Raw genomic sequence first — 16614 nt, forward strand, 5'->3', positions numbered from 1 at the left:
AACCAAATGAATTGGTATTTAAAATAACTGGATACCTAGAATGTTTCAGGCACAGATCTTGTAGACTGTGTACTTTGTAAGAGCAAAGGTCACATGGGTCTTTTTTACTATTATATCCCCAATGACTAGCACGGTGCATGGCGCAGAGTTGGCACCCAATATAGATTTTTTATTTGAATGATATAAGAAATTAGAACTACGTATAGGAGGCCTAAGATACAGTACTTGTGATTAATCTAGTGAGGGAAATAAACACTTAAATACAACTTGATAAAATACAACTTGTACCATAAAACTTGATATGTTCTAACCAAAGTGTTTCACTGTTTTCCAGTCATTGCAAAAACAGACAAACTTAGGCTTGTTTAAGCAATAAATTAACTTATCATGGCATGTGAGATGGCTCACAGACTATCCCACAAAGCTGGAGAGCCAGACTCTGAAGCCCAAACATGCCCAGCCACTCCTGAGAGCTGGTCTAGCAAACACCACACTTATCACCTCTCCGCAGTAGGGGCTACACACAGGCAGCTCTGCTACTGCCATCCCAAGAATCAAAGACTTGTTCTGATCACTCTTGACCGAAGATCAGCCCCACACCTTGCCCCCTTACACACTAATGCTCACTTGTAAAAAAAAAAGTTCCGTTCAGGTTCATCTGATTGAGGGAGCTCAGATCCTTTAATGGCTTCTTAGCTGCAAGGGAAATTTGAGTTTTCTGGGTTCTACTTCAGAGAGATGGAATTCATGTGGCTAAAAATTTGCCAAACATAAGACCGATACTCAAAAGAATCTAGGCAGCCAAAAGCACACAAGATGGTCACTGCCGAAGGAAAGGACAAAAGGCTATGGGAACACAGAAGAAGTGAGTAACTCTGGATGGCTCAGGGAAGTCATCCGCAGGGAGGTGACAGGTTGATGAGCTGGGCTGATGAACAAGAATTTATCAGATGGAGACGAGAGGGCTGGCAATCCAGAAAGGGTAAGCAACATGGGCCAAAGCCCAGCATTGTGCAAGGGCATGTGTTGGAATCCAGAAAGGGTAAGCAACATGGGCCAAAGCCCAGCATTGTGCAAGGGCATGTGTTGGTGGGGAACAGTGAGAAGTTCAGTGAGGTTGGATAAAAGGGGATGGGGTGGGGCAGGATGGCAGGAGATGATGCTGGTACGATCAGGTGGGGCCAGACTGCTAAGCACTTGGTGAGCCATGCTTTTAAGTAATTGGGACTTAGCTTTGTAGGCAATAGGGACCCAGCTTACATTTTTAAATAGAGTGACATGAACAAACTTGGGTCTTACAATGTGTACCCTGAATGGAATGGAGTAGGGAAAAACTAGACAGGTGAAAATATTCGAGGAAGACCAGTTAAGAGGTTGCTGCAAGAGGTCAGGGGAGAGGTGATGAGAGTCCACACCAAGGCGATGGGGTGGAAATGGACTGAAGGGGATGAATGCAAAATCAGGTAGGAGATGGAATCACCAGGAATTGTAGTAAATAAAGAAGAAGTAATCAAGAATGACAGTGAGGTTAGATTTCTAGCTTAGGTAAATGGATGAAGGTGAAACCATTAACTAAAAACAGGAACGCAGGAGAAAGATCAGGGTCTCGGGGCATGAAAATAAATTTGGTTTTGAACATATTGAGGCTGAAGTGCTTGGAGGCTATATAGGCACAGATGTCTAAGAATTCATTGAAACATATGGTTATGGAGGCCACAGGTCAGGGCTACATACGTAGATTTGGACTTCATCACTGAATAGGTGGAAGCTGATGCCATGAAATCAGATGAAATTACCTAGGGCAAATGTGTAGAAAATAAGGATAAAGGAGGAGCAAGGACAAAACCCTGAGTAACACTGACATTTAGGTGCTTTGCAGGTAAGGGGGAGCCTACACATGACAGAGGCCAGACAATGCAGTTAAAGAGGTAGGAGGTTGTCTGGGGCAGAGTGCACCCCTTTGGCAAGGTCATGTGATGCCTATCTTCAAGATTTAATAGACAGATAGAGGCTGGGTCCTCTATCTTATAATGCCCTTTGCACTCTTCTCCCTCTATCCAGCAATCTCAGGTGCATTTAACATCTCCTCTCATTCTCCAACAGAGAATGAGGTCAAGAGGCCAACTCTCTCTAACCTACACTGATTTTTTCTTTCTTTAGCCTTCTATTATATTTTCTATCTGAATTTAAGTTGACATTGAGGTAAACTGTAAAAATGCCCATAATTCTCCACTCTTCCCATAAAGAAGTAGAATCCATTTACTCACTCCTTAAATCTAGGTGAGTTATGTGACTTATTTTGGCAAATGAAACATTAGCACGTGTGATGCAAGCAGTACTTGAAAAGAACTTGCACTTTGGGGCTTAGTTCCTTGCTTCTCTTGGAATCTTGCTGCTATATGAACATACCTATACTAGCCTACAGGATTATGAGAGATGTGTGGCTAAGTCACGCCTATTACCCCCAACCAACAGACGGCGAACCATCAGAAATATGAGTGAGATTATCTGGGACAAGCCAGTGCCCAGTCAAGCCACCAACTGATCCCTGACACACGAAAGAGCCCATTGGAGATCAGCTAAGCCTGTCCCAGACCAGAACTGCCCAGCAGACTCATGAGCCAAATAAATAGTGCAGTTTTAAGCCACTAGTTTTTTGCCTAAAAACATTTGCTTAAAAAAAAAGCAGTGACCTAGCACAAGGTCAATAAACAGCCAACTCAGTTGTGAGCACCTTTTGTATCTTAACCTCAGAGATGTACAATGAATGTAGGCAATGGAAAAATCCTGAACTACCACATAAAGATTCAATTATGTCCAAACTACTTGGTAAGAAAATGCATCTGTTTCTATGAGACAATATATTCTAAATTTTAAACAACTGACTTACAAAATGCAGCTAATTTGTAATTTGGAGACTTCAAAAATGTGACTTGATCTTCCTACTTGAACAGACCAATACTCTAGTACCTGTATCAGTTTTCTATTGTCTCTTGCTGCATAACAAACCACCCCCAAATTTAGTAGTTAAATTGAACACTGTCTTTCTAATATACTACAAATACAAAATGTTTATTATATTAAGGCTACTTTGAGGATTCCCTGTTCCATCTATTAAAATTATTTTTAAGTAGATTTTTAATTTATCTAATTCAGCAAAACACTCTGTAACTGATTTAGGCTAAGATGCATCATGTTAGAACTCTAAATAAAACCATAATGCAGGTAATCGTTTTATCTGTGAGATTCAGTGGTAAGCTACCTGAGGACAGGAACTGTCTGGGTCTGACGTGTCAGGCAGCGACGAACCCCCAAATTTTATCCTAAGATATCCCTAGATTCAAGTGGCTAATGGAGTCCTCACTTGTGAAGTAAAGTTAAAACTCACAACTACTAAAATATTTACTACCATATCAATGAACCAAAAATTTACTTGCTTTTAATCTTATGCAATAGAGTATATACCTCTAGTTTGACATAAAATTTATCTTGTAATTCATTTACCCTATTCTTAGTATTTTTGAAAGTTTCATTTTAATTTCCTCTTGTTGTTACAGCTCTATGGCCATTGTGTAACAAAATGGGAAATACAATGCTGAGCAAATGGAATACCACGAAGTAGTAACGGCAGGGTGGCATACTTAAATCTTGGGATTTAGAGTCAGACAGACCTTGGCTGGAGTCCAAGCACTGCCACTTACTAATTATGTAACTCTGAATAAATTACTCAACTGCTCTTAGCCTCAGTTTTTCTTCTCCAAAAAAAATGGGAAAGGGGCTTCCCTGGTGGTGCAGTGGTTAAGAATCTGCCTGCCAGTGCAGGGGACATGGGTTCGAGCCCTGGTCTGGGAAGATCCTACATGCCGCAGAGCAACTAAGCCGTGTGCCACAACTACTGAGCCCACGTGCCACAACTACTGAGCCCACGTGCCACAACTACTGAAGCCCGCACGCCTAGAGCCCATTCTCTGCAACAAGAGAAGCCACCGCAATGAGAAGCCCACACACTACAACGAAGAGTAGCACCTGCTCGCTGCAACTAGAGAGAGCCCGCACAGCGACAAAGACCCAACGCAGACAAAAATAAATAGATAAAATAAACAAATTTATTTTAAAAAATGAGAAAAATATACTAAAGTAGGAAGAGTAAATGACGCGTGTTAATAGGGAACATGAGAGGATTTGGGGGGGTGATGGAAATATTCATATTCTATATCATGATTGTAATGGTAGTTAGTTACATGACTAAAGCATTTGTCAAAATTCATGGAACTGTACACCAAAAGGTATGAATTTTACTGAATGTCAAGTATACCTCAGTAAAACTTATCTTTAAAAATATAATAATAAGGGCTTCCCTGGTGGCGCAGTGGTTGAGAATCTGCCTGCCGATGCAGGGGACACGGGTTCGAGCCCTGGTCCAGGAAGATCCCACATGCCGTGGAGCAACTAAGCCCGTGAGCCACAATTACTGAGCCTGCGTGTCTGGAGCCTGTGCTCCGCAGCAGGAGAGGCCGCGATAATGAGAGGCCCGCGCACCGCGATGAAGAGGGGCCCCCACTTGCCGCAACTAGAGAAGGCCCTCGCGCAGAAACGAAGACCCAACACAGCCATAAATAAATAAATAAATAAATAAATAAACCCAAAGTTTAAAAAAAAAAAAAAGAGGAAGGACAGGGAGATACTTCGTTCTCTATTTAAAAAAAAAAATACATATATATATAAATAAAAATTTTCAATGCATGTGAAGTAGTTAGCACAGTGTTTGACACTTAGTAAGTGCATAATAAATGATAGTTTAATATATCAAAATTATGAAAAATTAATTTTTCCATTGTCACAGCAATGATTCTCCCCATAGTTAATAAATTCTTACATCTTGGTGTACTGAATTGGAGATCAAATTCAGCATTCCCTGTATACCTCTTCTGCTCTTTAAATGTTATTAAATGTCAAAGGAAAGTGCAAAAGAAATAGTCAAAGCATACTTCCAGCTATGGTGCTGAATATTTTCACTTTACATAGATCTATTAAACTCCCATTGAGGGCCCACTCTATGGGATGCAGAGAGATATAAAGACAATACAGGCATTCTGCCGACTTAAACACTTTATATATCCATTCATTCTAAAAATATTTCTTGAAAACCTATTATGCACCAAGCACTTGCACTTGGAAATACATTTGGGGCTGGGGGGAAACAATCACTATCCTTGTGAAACAGTCTTGTGGGAGAAGTGGACTTTAACCCAGGAATTACCCAAATACATATTAAACGTCTCAAAAATAGATACAAATGGATAGCTGGCTTGGAAACGTTACACAAAGAATAGCTGACCTGAAATTCAGCAGAGATGAGAGCAAACCAAGAGTTTTCTTTTTGTCGTGCAAGGAATATGGCAGATAAGAAGGTGAAAGATATAATCCTAGTGGTAGAGAACTTCTTTCTGGGAGGGATTCTCAATTTTGGATTCAAAACATGTGGCCTATGGACAATTGGGGATATTTGAATATGAATTTATGTTAGATGATGGTATTGTATCAATGCTGGATTTTCTGAGTGTGGTAATTATACTGTGGTTATGTAGGAGATTATTCCTGTACTTAGGAGACATGTTGAAGTGTACCTAGATGTTTGCTTATAGTCACAAAATATAGTTGTTCTCCTATCTACATTTAATCAAACCACTGTGGCATCTGGTGATGCTAATATTACAAACATAGTTGTCATTAACCAACTTTGGGTCCTAGGAGATGCACAGTAAAAATTCTCCCTTTTATTGGTGTATTATTAGTATTAATGCTTGAGCAAACTTAAGAATGCCTAGAGAGGGCTTCCCTGGTGGCGCAGTGGTTGGGAGTCTGCCTGCCAATGCAGGGGACACGGGTTCGGGCCCTGGTCCAGGAGGATCCCACATGCCGCGGAGCAACTAGGCCCGTGCACCACAACTACCGAGGCTGCGCTCTAGAGCCACGAGCCACAAGTACTGAGCCCGCATGCCACAACTACTGAAGCCTGTGCGCCTAGGGCCCGTGCTCTGCAACAAGAGAAGCCACTGCAATGGGAGGCCCGCACACTGCAACGAGGAGTAGCCCCTGCTCGCTGCAACTAGAAAGGGCCCGCGTGCAGCAACGAACACCCAAAGCAGCCAAAAATAAATAAATTAATTAATTTAAAAAAGAAAAGAATGCCTAGAGAGAGTGGTTCATGGGTTAATTATAGACAATCCTCACTACACAGTTTCAGCCTGTATACACGGTTTAAGATTTCTCAATATGTGGCACAAAAACAGACATACAGATCAATGGAATAGAATAGAGTGCCCAGAAATAAACCCACACACCTATGGACAACTAATCTTTGACAAAGGAGGCAAGAATATACAATGGAGAAAAGACAATCTCTTCAGCAAGTGGTGTTGGGAAAGTTGGACAGCCACATGTAAATCAACGAAGTTAGAACACACCCTCACACCATACACAAAAATAAACTCATAATGGCTTAAAGACTTAAATATAAGACAAGACACCATAAAACTCCTAGAAGAGAACATAGGCAAAACATTCTCTGACATAAATCATACAAATGTTTTCTTAGGTCAGTCTCCCAAGGCAATAGAAATAAAAACCAAAATAAACAAATGGGACCTAATCAAGCTTATAAGCTTTTGCACAGCAAAGGCAACCATAAACAAAATGAAAAGACAACCTATGGACTGGGAGAAAATATTTGCAGATGATGAGACCTATAAGTGCTTAATTTCCAAAATATACAAACAGCACGTACAATTCAATAAGAATAAAACAAACAACCTAATTGAAAAATGGGCAGAAGACCTAAATAGCCATTTCTCCAAAGAAGACATATAGATGGCCAATTATGCACATGAAAAGATGTTCATCATTGTTAATTATTAGAGAAATGCAAATTAAAACTACAATGAGGTATCACCTCACATCAGTCAGAATGGCCGTCATTAAAAAATCTACAAATAATAAATGCTGGAGAGGGTGTGGAGAAAAGGGAACCCTCTTACACTGTTGGTGGGAATGTAAATTGGTACAGCCACTGTGGAAAACACTATGGAGGTTCCTCAAAAAACTAAAAATACAGTTGCCATATGATCCAGCAATTCCACTCCTGGGTATATACCCAGACAAAACTATAATTCGAAAACATACATGCACTCCTATGTTCACAGCAGCACTATTTACAATAGCCAAGACATGGAAGCAACCTAAGTGTCCATCGACAGATGAATGGATACAGAAGATGTGGCACATATATACAATGGAATATTACTCAGCCATAAAAGGAAACGAAATTGAGTTATTTGTAATGAGGTAGATGGACCTAGAGACTGTCATATAGAGTGAAGTAAGTCAGCAAGAGAAAAACAAATACCATATGCTAACACATGTATATGGAATCTAAAAATAATAATAATAATAACGGTTCTGAAGAACCTAGTGGCAGGACAGGAATAAAGACGCAGACATAGAGAATGGACTTGAGGACACGGGGAGGGGGAAGGGTAAGCTGGGATGAAGTGAGAGAGTGGCATGGACATATATACACTACCAAATGTAAAATAGATAGCTAGTGGGAAGCAGCTGCATAGCACAGGGAGATCAGCTCCGTGCTTTGTGTCCACCTAGAGGGGTGGGATAGGGAGGGTGGGAGGGAGATGCAAGAGGGAGGAGATATGGGGATGTATGTATATGTATAGCTGATTCACTTTGTTATACAGCAGAAACTAACACACCATTGTAAAGCAATTATACTCCAATAAAGATGTTTTAAAAAAAAAGTCCATTGACAGATGAATGGATAAAGAAGGTATGATATACATATACAATGGAATATTACTCAGGCATGAAAAAGAATGAAATAATGCCATTTGCAGCAACATGGATGGACCTAGAGATTATAATACTAAGCAAAGTAAGTCAGAAAGAGAAAGACAAATATCATATGATATTACTTATATTTGAAATCTAAAATACGACACAAGTGAACCTATCTATGAAACAGAAACAGACTCAAAGACATAGAGAACAAACTTGTGGTTGCCAAGGGGAAGGGAGGGGAGGGGAGGGAAGGATTGGGAGTTTGGGATTAGCAGATGCAAACTATTATATATAGGATGGATAAACAACATGGTCCTACTGTATAGCCCAGGGAACCATATTCAATATCTTGCGATAAACCATGATGGAGAAGAATATATATATATATGTATAACTGAGTCACTTTGCTGTACAGCAGAAATTAACAAACATTGTAAATCAACTATACTTCAATAAAATTTAAAAAATTTCTCAATATGGAGATTTAGTATATTACAATGATCCTATGTCATGTTTATTTCAGTACATTTAATGGCTACAAATTTATTCTTTTTTTTTTTTTTAAATGGGTGTTCAAATTTTTCTCACCAGGAACACCCTTCTTTGTGCTCTTTTTTTTTTTTTTAAGTAGCTGCTTAATTAATTAATTAATTTATTTATTTATTTATGGCTGTGTTGGGTCTTCGTTTCTGTGCGAGGGCTTTCTCTAGTTGTGGCAAGCGGGGGCCACTCTTCATTGCGGTTCGCGGGCCTCTCACTATCGCGGCCTCTCCTGTTGCGGAGCACAGGCTCCAGACGCGCAGGCTCAGCAGTTGTGGCTCACGGGCCTAGTTGCTCCGCGACACGCGGGATCTTCCCAGACCAGGGCTCGAACCCATGTCCCCTGCATTGGCAGGCAGACTCTCAACCACTGCGCCACCAGGGAAGCCCTACAAATTTATTCTTCAAGGACATTTTTTAAAAACACAACCAAGGGGCTTCCCTGGTGGCGCAGTGGTTGAGAGTCTGCCTGCCAATGCAGGGGACACGGGTTCGAGCCCTGGTCTGGGAAGATCCCGCATGCCGCGGAGCAACTGGGCCCGTAGGCCACAACTGCTGAGCCTGCGCGTCTGGAGCCTGTGCTCCGCAACAAGAGAGGCCGCGATGGTGGGAGGCCCGCGCACCGCGATGAAGAGTGGCCCCCGCTTGCCACAACTAGAGAAAGCCCTCGCACAGAAACGAAGACCCAACACAGCCATAAATAAAATAAAATTAATTAAAAAAAAAAAAAAAAACACAACCAAGACTTATCTAAAGCCAAATATGATGAATAAAGTGAATAATCCAAATACGTATTTTTTTCCAGTGGGAGGGGTAACAGAAATTAGCCATATTTATAAAGTGAATTGTTTTTCTTGTATGTTTCTTAAATTGGCTTTAAAGGCAATTGCAAAAGAGCTTTCTGATGCTTTTGAAACCATGCACCTTAGATTGGGACTTGAACCCACACAGCTGGGACTCGAACCCGAGCCAAAACCCACAGTCTTCCAACTGAGATCACACCCTGGTCTCAGGACTTAACGAAGGTCAGGTTCTTGATGTCTCATTGCAGAAAGAATTCAGTGAGAGACAAAGTGTTAGGTAAGAAGTGAATTTATTTAGAGAGAAACACACTCCACAGACAGAGTGTGGGCCATCTCAGAAGGAGAGAAAGGCCCCAGGATATGGCGTTGTCAGTTTTTATAGGAGTGGGTAATTTCATAGGCTAAAGAGTGGGAGGAGTACTCCAGCTATTTTAGGAAGGGGAGGGGATTTCTAGGAATTGGGCCACTGCCCACTTTTTGATCCTTATGGAACTGTCATGGCGCCTGTGGGTGTGTCATTTAGCTTGCTGATGTGGGCGTATACTGAGGCTCAAGGTCTAGTGGAAGTCGACTTGTCCACCATTTTGGACCTATTTGGTTCTAATCAGTTTATGTCATGTCCTCAGGCTATGTCATTCTTTCAAAGGTTGTGCCTTGCCTCCTTCCCTCCTGTTTCATTTTGAGTAATTACATTATTGTTCAACAAGTGTGTAGCCTTCTGGAGTTTCAACTTTGAGGAACAACATAATTTATATTTCATTATGCTTTTTTTTAAAGTCACCTAACTTTAGAGTTGTACCTTTAATCAGATGGCTTTAATTCAAGTAATTCATTTTAGCTATAAAAAGAATTTAGTGGTTATTGGAAGTTAACACTGGAATTTTTTTAAGAGCTTGAAAATATTTTATTTATTTTTATTGAAGTATAGTTGATTTACAATATCGTATTAGTTTCAGGTGTACAGTATAGTGATTCAGATTTTTTTTTCGCAGATTATATTCCATTATAGGTTATTTCAAGATATTGGGCATAAATCCCTGTGCTATACAGTAAATCCTTGTTGCTTATCTGTTTTATGTATAGTAGTTTGTATCTGTTAATTCCATACTCCTAATTTGTCCCTCCTCCCCCACTTTGGTAACCATAAATTTGTTTTCTATGTCTGTGAATCTGTTTCTGTTCTGTTTATAGATTCATTTGTGTTATTTTTTAGATTCCACATATAAGTGATATCATATTTATCTTTCTCTGACTTATTTCACTAAGCATAATATTCTCCAAGTCTATCCATGTTGCTGCAAATGGCAATATTTCATTCTTTTTATGGCTGAGTAATATTCCATTATATATCACATCTCCTCAAGCCAATTGTCTGTTGATGGGCAACACTGTAATTTTTAATAAATATATCATTCAGTCAGTAAGCATGGCTCAGGGCACTGCTAAGTGCTACGCGGGGCCCACAACATCCTTTAGGAATTCAACATCTAGTTTAACACATAAGACTAAATATTAAATGATAAGGGTCAAAATTTAAAAGTTGCCGCTCTAATGTGAGCCTTTAATCATTATTTTATCATTAGCTTACTAATCTAATGCATAAAAACTAATACATTTTATTTTGTCTCATTCCTTGGCTGCACCTTCGTCCACCATTACTCCTCTGCTCCTAAATAACTATTCAGGACAACACCCATACCTGATCTACATTCAGATTACTTGGAGGTGGTCCTGTCCTACAACTAAGATATGGTGATCCACATACCACCCAGGTTAAGCATTGCCTATCCGTAGTAAATTGAGAACATTATATAATTCTTCCAGGTGAATGAGGACTTTGCGAGAGAAGACATAATTATTATATAGAGAAACAAAAATATTTATTCTCATATGCAATGCTTATTAAATTATATGAATTATGTATTACTGGATTTTTTCCTCATATTTGTCTTGTTCCAGAAAAGGATTTGAGGTAGGTGAGTAAACTATAGATAATTCATAAGCAATGGGCTGTGTAGGTTGATTTCCCCACTCAAAAACATGGATAATTTCATACACTGTAGTGATAGCATAATAAAAGTAGCTTAAATGTTTAAGCAACCAGATTCAAACACTAGTTACGGGTAATTTATACTTGGGACAATCTAGCCCATTAGTCACTACTATATTTAGCATCCAGAGCAATTCATATCAATGTGGGCTAATTATTCTGACTAAATGGATCAGTCAATTCAATTCAGAAGTTAGTATAATTGATTTTCCTCCTACTGAATTGACATTGGCTGTGATGTTCCCATTACCTGAATTATGACATTCCAGATCAAGCCCATGGTACTAGATCTTAAACCTCAACCCCCCTCACAAGCACCCTCTTCCAGTCAGTCACTATTTCTCCTTCCCACCCCCTCCTTTCCATCCCACGCCATTATCTTTCTTGTCATTTCTCAGTTGACTGTAGTAGCTTTTCAGATGCTCCCATTGCCACCATCGCTGGTCAAAATACCGTTCATGCCATGGTCTGAGGAAGTTTCCCAAACCACAGATCTGATCATATCACATCCTTAATTGAAACCCTTCAAAACGGCTCCCCTGTGGTTACAGCAGGAGCTTTAGAACCTTCTTGACTTAATCTATTGGAAGAAATAACACAACTCAAGGCACACATACTAGTTCAGGATGTGCATATATATGCATGATATGCATAACTGAAGTAAAAGTTTTATGAAACAAACTTACCCTTGCTTCTTGTGATGCACTCTGATCTATTCTATTCTATTCTCTTCTTCTGTTCTATAAAATTGTATTTCACATAAAAAAATTATTGCAAACCACTAAATTGATCTCACAATCCACTAATAGGTCATAAGCTACAGTCTGGAAAATCCTGGTCTAGGGGATATAGTTCAAACCACTTACCTCGGTTTCCAAGCCTTTTTCTGCTATAGCTCTAGGTGACAATTCTGGCTTCATTCATTTATCCATCTAACCAGTAAGTAGCCGCCCAACGCCCACTACTGTCAGGCCCTATGTGGGGAATTAAAGGCTCAGTGCCGACCAGAGAAAAGAGCGCAGACCAGTAAAAAGTCTATTACCATTCCGTGATAAAAGGAAGACAAGACTCGCCGGTCGCAGGGAAAAGGTGGAGGCGGCGGCCACCACGGCTCGGCCGGGGTTCCCAGTGCCACGTCCGCCGCACCCCCTCCCCGTCTCCCGCCCCCGCGAAGCCTGATGCGACTCCAGCCGGACCCGCTGGCTGCCCCGCCCACCGCCACCACCCCAGCCCCAGCCCCAGCCCCAGCCCCGCGAGCAACCTGAGGCCGGACTGCGCGCGCAGCGCCCGCACGGCTCGCACGGAGGAGGAGCTCCGGACCCTGTTCGCCAGTGGCCTCCCTGTGGCCATTCAACCCAAAGATCTCTACCTGCTCTTCAGGCCGTTCAAGGGGTATGAAGGGTCCCCATCAAGCTCACATCGAGGCAGCCTGCTGGTTTTGCGATCTTTGACGACCGGGCAGGAGCAGAAGCCGCCCAGAAGGCATTGAACGGTATTCGCTTTGATCCTGAGAACCCGCAGACCCTGAGGCTAGAGTGTGCCAATGCCAACACCAAGACGGCCAAGAACAAGCTGACGGCTACGCCAAATCCCACCAACGCTCACCCCTCCCTAGGAGCACACTCAGAGCTGATGGGGGCCCCTCTGAGCCCCGCATACCCAGAGTCCTGGGCCCCCTACCCTCTGTACACCACAGAGCTGACCCCAGCCACCTCACCTGCTGCGCTCACCCACCCCGCTGCCACTACCGCTGCCGCCGCTGCCCTACATGCTCAGAGGATGCAGGTCAGGTGGCGCTCTCCCATTTTCAGGATGAAGAAACTGATGTCCAGAGGTGCGCAGGTACCCTTCCTCTGATACCACCCAGCGAGGTTGGAAGTCTTGTCAGTCCTGTTAGTTCTTCAGTCTTGTCGCCACAGCTCGAGGCCCCCGCCCCACTGGGGAGGAAGCCGCCCTGAGCTTCCACTGCCCCAAGGCAGCCCGTGCAGAGCTGCTGCTTCCCTCCAAAGCCTGAGAATTTTAAGCCTGACTCAGTGCACTGTTTCCTGTTTCCTTTCTCTCCTCTTCCTCAGCCCTGTCCTGCCCCAAAACCCCTCTTCAAGGTGCTCACGGCAGGATTCAGGGGCCTTCTCTCTGGGACACCCAGACCCAGCTCAGAGGCCTCCCTGGGACTGAGCGAGGCCTGACCTCCAGTCCAAATTTGCTTCCGTAGCTCCATCTCAAAGAAACGACGCGTTTAATTTTGCATGTTTTCTGGCATGGATTAAGACACTTAAGCTTCTGTGTATGTGAGTGTACCGTTTGTTCTCACATTGTGTCACCATAGCAACAGGTCCTGACCACGAATGGTTCATCATTCCCAGCCCCACTGTCCACACCCCTCCCTGCACCCACCCTGTTTCAGTGAGGACCAAGCCCTGCAGCCAGTTCCGCCCAACAGGAAGGACCACCCAGCCAAGACAGAGCGTTTTCCTGGTCATTTCAAATCGGGGTCCTCTGCTTCCTCCTCCTCAGATGCGCCAACAGCCGTTAAGAAAATCCTTTCTCGGGACTTCCCTGGTGGTCCAGTGGTTAAGAATCCCCCTGCCAATGCAGGGAACATGGGTTTGATCCCTGGTCCAGGAAGATCCCGCATGCCGCGGAGCAACTAAGCCCGTGTGCCACAAAGACTGAAGCCTGCGTGCTGCAATTACTGAAGTCCCCGCCTAGAGCCCGGGCTCGGCAACAAGAGAAGCCACTGCAATAGGAAGCCCGCGCACCGCAACGAAGAGTAGCCCCCGCTCGCTGCAACCAGAGAAAGCCCACGTGCAGCAACGAAGACCCAATGCAGCCAAAAAATGTATATATATATCCTTTCTCTGCCGGTTTTGCGTACCTCTCCACATAGCACCCCACCCCTGCTGTGGCTCATCATTCTTTTCAAACTTTGAAAGCAACCAAAACGTGGAAGTATTTTTGTACCTTGTGTAACAAAATATTTATGCCACATAAAGGAGAAAAAAAAAAAAGAAGGTAAATACAGGCTGTTAAGGCAACACATAGGAGAGATATTTGGGCCATTCTTGTGGGGAGTAGAAGGACTTCCCAGAGGAAGAGACCTCTAAACTGGCACCTAACGGATAAGTAGGTGTTAACCAGGAAAAAGGAGTGGTGAGAAGTAGAGTCCCAAGCAAAAAAAATAGCTTGTATACACCCGGAGGTGATAGAGGGCAGGATCTTTATGAAAAGTGAAAAGTGTTTCTGTGAGGCTGGAGGACAGAGCTCAGGGACATATGATAGAAGATAAGGATGGAGAGGTATTGATTGCCCCATGGAGGGTGTTGAAAGCCACACTTGCTCTTTTAGGCCAGGGGTTTCCAGATCTGTCCGAGGGAACCCAAGGGCTCCTTGATCTTGCCTCTGCCTGCAGAGGCAATATCAAGGCCAAGCAGGCTGGGCTCTCCTGATCGCCTTCAACCAGAATAGCAGTGACACAACATCAGCTTTGGGAATATGGATTCCCGATACTGGGAAGTGTGGAAAATAGATTGGAAGAGGGCCAAATGGGCAGGTATCCCAAACTAGGGGAGTGGCAGAAAGAGGAGTGGGAAGAATTCAGAGTCAAGAGAAAGAAAAGGCAGCACTGGTGACTGAATTCTTGAACAAGTCCTCATCTTTAAACTTGCTGTGTTTTTTTTGTTTTTTGGGTTTTTTTGGCTGCGTTGGGTCTTCATTGCTGCGCGGGCTTTCTCTAGTTGTGGCGAGCGGGGGCTACTCTTCGTTGCGGTGCACAGGCTTCTCATTGCGGTGGTTTCTCTTGTTGCAGAGCCTGGGCTCTAGGCGCACGGGCTTCAGTAGTTGTGGCACGTGGGTTCAGTAGTTGTGGCTCGCGGGCTCTAGAGTGCAGGCTCAGTAGTTGCAGTGCACAGGCTTAGTTGCTCCACGGCATGTGGGATCTTCCCAGAATAGGGCTTGAATCCGTGTCCCCGGCATTGGCAGGCGAATTCTTAACCACTGCGCCACCAGGGAAGTCCCAAACTTACTGTGTCTTCTGTTCCCTTTGCCTGGAACAGGGGTTCTTAACTTTACTTTTATTCTTTTTTCACAGTGAATCTCTTAGACAGTCTGGTGAAGTATGTGGAGCCCTTCTCAGAATAATATATTTAAATGCATAAACATACATATTATTACATAGACATACGTATTACTACAAAGAGATAATTGTATATTCCTATACAGCTATCAGAATGTTAGGAAAACAAATTTGTGTTATGTAGTATGCAATAAATAATAAGGTCTCGCAGTGAGTCTAATTCCTACTGTAATTTCAAAGTAGCAATATGTGTAAAATAACGTTTCAAGAATCTGAGTCAACTGCAATATGAATATATCTATGTTGAATATATCTGTTTCTATTGGTGACAAGTTACAAGTATTGCTAATACTACTCCAGTTTGTGACCTATATTTATAATGGAAAAAAATGCTAAATTTCAAACTGGAGGTTAGTGAAAATAAAGACGTACTCATTTTCTCATCCAAATTCTTCAAGCTCCTTAATTTGAACCGTGGACCCCTTGGTTAAGAGCCCCTGGCTTAAAAGCCCTTTCTTTCCTTGTCCACATGTTGTATCTATTTATCCTCTAAGATTTATTTTATACGTTGCTACTGGTTCTCAAAGCTAGGTTCCCATAACAGTTGTACATAGTCCTATTACAGCCAGTTAGGGACTATTGCAATCATTTGTTTACTTATCAGTTCTCTGCCAATCTGGAATGTGAGTTCCCTGAGGGAAGAAATTATTTCGGATGCATCTTAGTATGCTGAGTACCTGGTACGGCCTGGCACATAAAAGCCTATTAAGTGAATGAACACACTGTTCCGTGAGAACACTAATAATTTTATAAATCGCTGGGAAAGTGTGGAGAGGGGGCAAAAAGGATACTTTATTCGTATCCGTCTTTCTGGAATACAGAAATTTCATGTTATGGTTTGATGAAAAGATGAAAAGAATGTTAGAAAATCTGCCTAGAGTAAGGCAGTGAATAAAATCAGTGCATAAATGGTGGCTAGAAATGTGTGGCAAGCAGAACATGAAAGCTTCTTGTTTCATTTTGCCCTTTGCTCTAATGGCAATATAACCGAGCTCTTCTAGGGAGAAATGGAGATCATGGGACAAGAAGCAGTCTTGGGTACCTGTGAGAGGTGAAGAATTGGCTGCCTGAAGCTTACTTCTTCACTTCAGTCTCTCCGTCATGGGAAATGTAGGTGAGTTTACTGTGAAGCTTAATTTTCAGGTCTCTTCACTTACGTGGGTCCTTTCTAGGGTCACCTAATTTTGTATTTGTAATTTCTTTGTATGTGTGCTTTCCAAAGAGGACCTCCCAAATTG

General features: G+C 42.5%; 1 protein-coding gene across 1 annotated transcript; it reads left to right on the forward strand.

The window, feature by feature from the left end:
* Window positions 1–816: 816 nt before the first annotated feature.
* On the forward strand, window positions 817–16424 carry LOC118905001 (RNA-binding protein with multiple splicing 2-like). The gene is given in 4 exon segments (XM_036871219.1): window positions 817–865; window positions 12303–12647; window positions 12650–13078; window positions 16378–16424. Coding segments are annotated over 4 exon segments (870 nt in total).
* The last annotated feature ends 190 nt before the right edge of the window (window positions 16425–16614 follow it).

Source organism: Balaenoptera musculus, chromosome 12, assembly GCF_009873245.2.
Source record: "Balaenoptera musculus isolate JJ_BM4_2016_0621 chromosome 12, mBalMus1.pri.v3, whole genome shotgun sequence".
Taxonomy (NCBI): Eukaryota; Metazoa; Chordata; class Mammalia; order Artiodactyla; family Balaenopteridae; genus Balaenoptera; species Balaenoptera musculus.